This window comes from Notolabrus celidotus, chromosome 17 (assembly GCF_009762535.1).
Source record: "Notolabrus celidotus isolate fNotCel1 chromosome 17, fNotCel1.pri, whole genome shotgun sequence".
Taxonomy (NCBI): domain Eukaryota; kingdom Metazoa; phylum Chordata; class Actinopteri; order Labriformes; family Labridae; genus Notolabrus; species Notolabrus celidotus.
Window position 1 is genome coordinate 4328409 of NC_048288.1, and position 9019 is coordinate 4337427.

The window sequence follows — 9019 nt, forward strand, 5'->3', positions numbered from 1 at the left end:
GTAGGTGTGATCAGCTGGACGGGGATCCAAAAGAGGTGTCTCCCATCTTCACCCAGTTCCTGGAGTGTGTCTGGCAGCTGACGGAGCAGTTCCCGCAGGTACGTGAAAGGATGTGTGAGTTAAATGGCGAGTGCATTGCCCTCACATGACCTTCTCTGCTCCACCTACGATATAGTTTCATGTATTGTTATTTATTTACTTAATGCTAATCCTCCTCTCAGGCGTTCGAGTTCAGCGAGTGGTTCCTGCTGCAGATTCATGAGCACGTCCACTCGTGTCAGTACGGGAACTTCCTGGGCAACAATCAGAAACAGAGAGAGGAGCTGCAGTGAGTCCAACACACACACTTTGAACCACTCTGACACTGATATGTGTCGAAAAAACCTACAAAAGCATGAACCTGACCGTCAGCATGGAGTTTGATTGTTTCTATGTTGGTTTTTTTAATGTCTGAAGTGCTGCTGTAAGACAGGGGTCAACAGCAGACTTTAGAAACAGCCTCTTCTGGATTTTTCAAAGCAAAAACTCATTTGATAGTTTGAAGAAGGCTGGATGAAACTTGTTGTTTGAAGACACTTGTTAAAAATGTACAGGACAAAATCCACAGAGACTGGCGGTACCACTCTGTCTACAGGGGGCGCCAACTCATCACAAACCAAAAGTTTTTGTTTAGAAGTTTTTCATGAACAATAAAGCATCACAACTTCATCTTAACCACATATTACATAGATTTTACATTCCCCCCCCCACACACAAAATGAACGCATCCACCCTTTAACAACGGCCCACCCCATCAACACATTCCTACAGACTTGTATACAAGGCACAGCACAGTCTTAAATCACTGACTAGATGAGTTATCAACATGGCAAAGCAAACACACAGTAAACATAGACATACCCCAGAGCCTCCCCTTATCTTTCAACTATCACTCCTTGGTCCAGGAAGCCCCCTCCAGAATACATTACATATTCTTGGCCCCACATAATCAAGAAATGGAGTCCATATGTGATGAAATATTCCAATTTTCCGATTGGACCAATATGTCAAATACTCCAAATATAACCCTGTGCCAGTCTGAGAGGGTTGGTGGCTTTTGTGAAATCCACTGAAGTAATAAACTTTTCTGTGCAGCATAGGTTAACACATTCAGCAGGTTTTGATAATGGTTGTCCTTGATTTGTGTGTGTGGCATCCCTAACTGAGGGCATGCTGGGTCCATTCTCAAATCCTTGTTAAAAACAACATTCAACTTTGAAACAATTTTCCCCAAAAAATCCTGTATATGCACACAAGACCACACAGTATGTGTAAAGCTACCGATACAAACCAAAAGTTTTGAGATATGCACTCAGCATTAATTATTGTTAAATAAAAGCACTTGTTTTATGCCAGATAAGCTGCATGGTTGCACTGTTAACCATCCGCACAAAGTTTCCATTGTGTGTGGAAAAATCCTCAGACTTTAATTTGTAGTTCAGCAAACTGAGGGTTAACAAATTAGAAAAGTACTTCTTGACTTTACAGAAGTCAAGAACAGAATATATCTTTGTTTTCATTGTACATTGTGCAACAAAATTGAAATCTAACCCAATTATCAGTTTGTATAAAAATCATAAAAACAGTAGACAAAAAGAAATAATAAATCAATAAAAACACAGAAACACACGCAGCATTCAACATTCAAACTATTGCACAGTCCCTCAAAATTGCACTTGCATTATGTAGCATTAATTTCACTTCTTGCTTTTTGATAAAAACAGGTTTTCAGCCTGTTTTTCCTTATTTTCATTGTCCTGTATCTTCTGCACGAGGGCAGCAGTACAAACAGGTGGTGTCCTGAGTGTGTTTGGTCCCTGAGGATGTTTTTTTTTTGCATTTTTGAGGCACTGTGACGGAGCGGCACCGCCACTGACTGCGGGCAGTTCAGGCAGGGACACACACACACACACACACACACACACACCAAGACAAGCACACACACACACAAAACTTTCCCTCTCTGTCAGTTTCCCCTTGCACTCGGTTAATAACTCCAGTATTCCGCTGTCCCTCTCTGTTATGTGGCATTATCAGGGGTGCACACCTGTGAGAGCTAATATTTTGTCAAGCATACACTCATACTGTCCAAGGTTCACTTACCTGCTCGGGTACGTGATCCGCGCTCCACCACAGCCACTGGCATGCAGAATGAGGAAACAGAGTGTTTCATTTCCTCGAGCTGTAAAGTTTACAATTTAATGAAAGCTTTGTGAACGTTTAACACTTTCAGTTGCACATTTCTCTACAAACTCTCTCTAAGCTTGAATATAAATCATATCATGTAATAAAAAGATTGGATTTAGATGGAAATAGTTGGTTTGAAAAGACATTTTGTTGTTTTGAAGATGTAAACATTATCCCTGTAGAGCATCTTTATTGTTTATTAGTCTATATAGAAACCTTTGCTGTCACCATATGTAGTTGCTCATCTTCCACCTCTGACATCACCTGCTGCAAAATTAAGTTTTTAAGCCCAGTTTAGAGATGTCAAGTTTAAAGGTGACATATCATGCGAAATTGACTTTTTAATGGTTCTCTACCTGAAATATGTGTCCCTGGCATGTCTACAAACCCCCCGAGAATGAAAAAAATCCATTCTGCCTCTGTTCTGATTTCTACACCTTTCTCTAAATGTGTGTGAAACGAGCCGTTTCAGACTTCAGTGTTTTTGTTACGTAACAACAATATCCGGTCTGTCACGGAGTCAGAGCTCGGAGCTTGTTCAGCCCATAGACTGTATAAAATAATACTGAATCCCTCCTCTGTTTTTCATTACCTGCACAAATGTGTGCTAACAAGGAGCTTAGGAGGGAGGCATGCTAGTTGTAGGCTGTCTTAATAAACACAAAGGTCGGTTTTACTCCCCATGTCTGCAGATTTGAAGATCTAGTGGATGATTTTTATTTGTCATGGATAAGTGCTAGCGCTAGTTAGCATAGCCACATAGCTACATGTCGTAGCTGTGTACCAAGACACACGTCGACATACTGACAAATAAAACAACAAGAAACACAGAATCTGTGACCAATCCTTCAGAAAAGGTCCCGCTGCCTTTCTGGCAGAGGTCGGTTTTCCTCCCCACATCTGCAGATTTGAAGATCTAGTGGATGATTTTTATTAATCATGGATAAGTGCTAGCGCTAATTAGCATAGCCACATAGCTACATGTTCATAGCTGTAGCTGTAGCTCTGTACCAAGACACACGTCGACATTCTGATGAATAAAACAACAAGAAACACTAAATCTGTGACCAATCCTTCAGAAAGGTCCTGCTACAGGCGCCTCTCCGTCAGGATCAGATTCTGGATCAGATTCAGAGGGTTGAAGTAACGCGGGTCTGTGAGCAGCCGTGTATATTCAGCCAACATGTAAACATTAGATCAACGTGCTGGAGAGCCGAGGGCACATCCACTTCCTGAGGGGGCGTGGTCAGAGAGAAAACCGACTGTTCTGAGGAGGACTGAAGAAGAGGGTTTTTCAGGCAGACCAAAATCTGATTTCAAAGTGTTTTTTTGAGCATAAACTTTAAAGACATGTTTTGGGGACCTCTTAGACCAATATATATTGATGATAAAAGCGTGATATGTCACCTTTAAGTAATCTTCATGATCAATCTTAGGAAATGTTAAAGATCAATTATCCATTAATCATAATAAAAAGCGTAGGTCTTTTCCATGTCAAAAACAATGCCTAATGCATTTTTCACCCTAAATCAAATTTCCTTATCAACACAATGTATATAACTGACAGTATTGAATATCTATGGATCGTATTGAGGCATAAAATGTTAAACACGCTGAATATCAACATGTGGAGCAGGCTCATAAAAATAATCACTGTGGACATAGTCATATAAAGTGAAGGCTCAGACTTCAACAAGGGAACAGAACAGAAACATATTTCAGACTCACAGAGTCCAGTTTTCTGTCTACTTGTTCTTATTGAGAAAAATAAGGGAGTGAACGTGTTCAGGTGTCAGCCGGGAGCGCAACCGGGTCAGAATCAGTCTGCCGGCAAAGAAAAAGAGCACTCGTGGAGATCAGCTGAGCGTCTCCTCTGTGCACAACACCTTCAGTCAGCTGATTCACATCCAAACATGCTTTAAACTTTAAACACCGCCCTGATAGCTGAACCAAATATGAGACCACATGATGTTTGTTCCACGTGATAGAAAATTGGAAACAAAAAACGTGTTCTTGATTAATCGTTAACATCCTGGTCCAGTTTTTCTCAAATGATATGCTGCCACTCCACAACACACAGACCTTCCTTTGAGACTTGGGGACCCCATGAGCCCAGCTGCTGCCAGAGACTGTCTCAGAGATATACTTAGGCTGTTGAATGGCACAACATTTTCTTCAGCTACATACCTAAATCAGAAATGACGTCCACAAAGCTCAACCTCTCTCACCAGGAGTGTGCCTTATCTGTTGATGTGAAGTCCACAGCCAGACATCCAGAGTAATATTTGATTATAAACTCACCTTTGAGTTAAACATTAAAAAGTTATCCACTCATAGTTCAACCAAATTCACAGTGTCGTGACCTTTTCTCTTTGAACTGTGTCTGACTCTTTTTATTGCATTATCACGTTTTATGGCTCTACTGTTTTTACTTTCATCTCTTTCTTCTTATATCTTTTGTCTTCATGGTCTCAATTTTTGTTGCTTGGATTCGTATGATGTCTGGGTTGGATAGAAGCCATATAAATGAAGTTCTTATTATTACTGTGAGAGTATATTCACTAAGTGTTGTTTTGTGTTCCAGGCTGAGAGAGCGCACTCACTCACTCTGGGCTTTTCTGATGAGCGAGAGACAGAACTACTTGAATCCGTTCTACAGCCCGGCCTACGCTGAAGCGAAGCCTGTGCTGACACCTTCAACTCTGCCCTACAACTTCAAGTCAGTGCACCTTCCCTGCGTACCTGACGCTGTTACCTGTGTGTTGTGTCACCGGTCCGTTCTCTAAAGGAAGAATGTGTTTTTGTTTCTCCTTGTGCTGCCAAGGTTCTGGAGGAACATGTACCACCAGTTTGATCGCTCCATGCACCCACGCCAGTCCATCCTGAAAACTGTCCTGACTCTGAGGGAGAACAGCTGCAAGGTCGAGAGCACGCTGCACGCTCTGGAGAATGTGAGTTTACACACTCTCACTCTCTGGATGGAGTTAACAGAACAATACGAACACGTCAGAAAATCACAAAACAGCCTCCTAATGAGCAAACAGCTGAATCCTCACTTTTCAAACTGAATCCAACTCTAACACTTGTGTGACTTATGAGATTTACTGTCGGACTGGGTTGTGTGAGTTCTTGCCGGGTGTACCTAATTAACTGCTAAAAGCCAAGAGCTGCCAATGTTGCAATTTGAGAATGAGAACTTATTATAATCTGACATCGTGTGTTTGCTGTGGGAAAAACAAAGTCTGGTGATACAAACAGAGGAGAAAAAGACAACCATTGTGTGAGATAATGAGGTGATTATCTTGTTCCCCTGTGATGAGGGTTCAGTCTGCAGCTAGCTGCTCTCCATCACTGTTCACTCCTTACATCCTGAAAGAAGATAGTTTAATGCACATGATGCACATAAACTCTGACACACAGAGTCACATCAGTCATATAAACCTTTAAACATCTTTAATACTCTTATTGTTAATAAGAATATTAATAACTTTATTTATATTGCACCTTTAAAAACAATGTTTACATAGTGCTTTGACAAACAAAGCATGGTTCAAATAACAAAGTAAACCTTTTGACAGACAGGGAGGAGGAATTTTAACGATACAGAACGGTATGAAGGCATGAGTACATTTACAAGTGTACATGTACAGTCATGGCCAAAAGTTTTGAGAATGACACAAATATTACATTTTCACAAAGTCTGCTGCTTCAGGGTTTTTAGGTGTTTTTGTCAGATGTTTCTATGGTATACTGAAATACAATTAGAAGCATTTCATAAGTATCAAAAGCTTTTATTGAGAATTACACAGAATTCATGCAATAAGTCAATATTTGCATTGTTGACCCTTCTTTTTCAAGACCTCTGCAATTGGCATGCTGTCAATCAACTTCTGGACCAAATCCTGACTGATGGCAGTCCATTCTTGCATAATCAATGCTTGGAGTTTGTCAGAATTTGTGGGTTTTTGATTGTCCACCCGCCTCTTAAGGATTGACCACAAGTTCTCAATGGGATTAAGATCTGGGGAGTTTCCTGGCCAAGGGCCCAAAATCTTAATGTTTTGTTCCCCGAGCCATTTTGTTATGACTTTTGCTTTATGGCAAGGTGCTCCATCATGCTGGAAAAGGCATTCTTCATCACCAAACTGCCCTTGGATGGTTGGGAGAAGTTGCTCACGGAGGACGTTCTGGTACCATTCTTTATTCATGGCTGTGTTTTTAGGCAAGATTGTGAGAGAGCCCACTCCCTTGACCGAAAAGCAACCCCACACATGAATGGTCTCAGGATGCTTCACTGTTGGCAAGAGACAGGACTGATGGTAGCGCTCACCTCGTCTTCTCCGAACAAGCCTTCCTCCAGATGCCCCAAACAATCGGAAAGGGGATTCATCAGAGAAAATGACTTTACCCCAGTCCTCAGCAGTCCAGTCCCTGTACCTTCTGCAGAATATCAGTCTGTCCCTGATGTTTTTACTGGAGAGAAGTGGCTTCTTTGCTGCCCTCCTTGACACCAGGCCTTCCTCCAAAAGTCTTCGCCTCACTGTGCGTACAGATGCACTCACACCTGCCTGCTGCCATTCCTGAGCAAGCTCTGCACTGGTGGTGGCCCGATCCCGCAGCTGTAACACCTTCAGGAGATGGTCCTGGCGCTTGCTGGACTTTCTTGGGCGCCCTGGAGCCTGTTTGGCAACAATTGAACCTCTCTCCTTGAAGTTCTTGATAATTGGATAGACGGTTGACTGAGGTGCAATCTTACTCGCTGCTATAAACTTCCCTGTTAGGCCCTTTTTGTGCAATGCAATGATGGCTGCACGTGTTTCCTTGCAGGTAACCATGGCTAACAGATGAGGAACAATGGTGTCATGCAACATCTTCCTTTTAAAGTGTCCAGTCACTCAATCATGACAGATTGATCGCCAGCCTTGTCCTCATCAACACCCACACCTGTGCTAATGTGTGTGACACCTGTGTGTCATTGAAATGATGTTAGCTGGTCCTTTTGTGGCAGGGCTGAAATGCAGTGGAAATGTGTTTTTGGTGATAAAGTTCATTTTCAAGGCAAAGAGGGACTTTGCAATTAATTGCAGTTGAGCTGATCACTCCTCATAACATTCTGGAGTATATGCAAATTGCCATTATAAAAACTGAAACAGCAGACTTTGTGAAAATGAATAGTTGTGTCATTCTCAAAACTTTTGGCCATGACTGTATACAGATATTGTTCATGAAAAATTTGGTTGATAATATTATGTATTCACTTTCTTTTGTATCTGCTGCCTTTCTTTTTTTCTTTAAAAATGTGCTAAGTCTGTCGCCAGAGTTAATTGTTAATTACCTGTTCCTGTATGGAGAAACATATTAAGTTTGCCATGTACCAAGCCTTTGAAAAGTTCAATAAAAACTTAAATACCAAAAAAACAAAACAATGCAGAACAAAATGCAACACAAGATGTTAAACGGAATGAAGTGGTGTGACAATAGACCAATACATCATTGTTTAAGAGGTTTTTCAAGGATAAATAAGTAAAATAAATAAATAAAAATGGATAAGTAAATAAAAGCATTAGAAGGACAAAAAAAGAGGTTTTCAGAATAAGAGGACGACATCACATCGAGAAAGTTAGAAAAAGTGAAAAGGATAAATTAAGAACATTAAAATAATAAATGAAAACAAAGAAAAATAAATTAAAACAAGAAATAATCAAATTAAATTGAAACCAATCAATTATTTGGATAAAAGCTAATAATAGTAATACAATAGAAGTAAAAACAGAAGGATGAAGTCACTTAAAAGTAAGTGTAAAAATGAAGAGATTTAAAAGATGTTAACATACATGCATGTTATTTACAACATGTGGCCTCTTTACATTTTGCAAACCCTAAGCCTGAATGTCTCTTTTGTCTCACCCCTCCATCTGCGTCTAGCGGCTCCAGCAGCTCGGTGTGACCCCCATCGTGACCTCTGACCCCCCTGCACCGCCCCCCACCAGAGATCAGCGCTCAAGCGCCCTCCCGCCGCGCCCCGACTCGCTCATTCTTGGAGCGCCCGTCAACCACAAAGAAGTGCAGCGACAGGAGGACTGCAACGAGGACGAGCAGGAGGAGGTGGGCGAGGAGGCCACAGAAAGCTTCGACACAGAGCGGACAGTAGAGGGCAGCAGCGGCACCGAGAGCAGGAAGCAGAGCTACGGAGAGCTGGACGGGACATACGGCAGCGATTTGGCCAAAGAGGAGCCAGCTGTTGTGAGCCTGGAGTTCGGAGTGGCACGCATGACCTGCTGAGACCAAACAGGTGGATTGTGGGATACTGAGGGATGGGAGCTGGAGAGAGTGAGAGGGCCGACTGAGAGAGTGTGTGTGCGTGAGGAGGGGAAGCTCTGTGTGTGATAACGTGTTGATTACGCAATGGCCCTGATTGGGCCGACAGATGAAAGTGTATGTGTGTGTATAGTCTCAATGTTTATGGGAAGCCTCATTATTATGTCTAAATGCACCTATAGGACAAAGCTTGTTTTTTTATGAATGTTGAAAGCACTATAAAGAATTAATGAATAGAATAAGAGAATAAATTCATCTCCAACAAACGTGTGTCCAAGTTTATCCTGATTAACTGTCTTCTTCTGTTTTATACTCTGGCCTGAACATCCTCACTCTGCTCAACACGACAACAACAGGATATCTCTTTAACTGGAGCTGTTTCAGGATAATCTACTTGTTGACTTTAACATGCTTTCATATTGTATGCTTCATATATTTTTGTCCCACATACCCTGACAAAAAGTCAAACGTTTCA

At 41.6% G+C, this 9019-nt stretch overlaps 1 protein-coding gene across 1 annotated transcript in view; it reads left to right on the top strand.

Moving 5' to 3' along the window:
- Window positions 1-8810, top strand: part of mtmr6 (myotubularin related protein 6) — a 29493-nt gene extending 20683 nt beyond the window's left edge. Inside the window, exons 11-15 of the mRNA XM_034706710.1 lie at window positions 5-98; window positions 222-328; window positions 4811-4945; window positions 5051-5177; window positions 8152-8810. Coding sequence (XP_034562601.1) covers window positions 5-98; window positions 222-328; window positions 4811-4945; window positions 5051-5177; window positions 8152-8508 — 820 coding nt within the window. The 3' untranslated portion in view covers window positions 8509-8810. The remainder of the gene's footprint in view (window positions 1-4; window positions 99-221; window positions 329-4810; window positions 4946-5050; window positions 5178-8151) is intronic.
- Window positions 8811-9019: the final 209 nt, after the last annotated feature.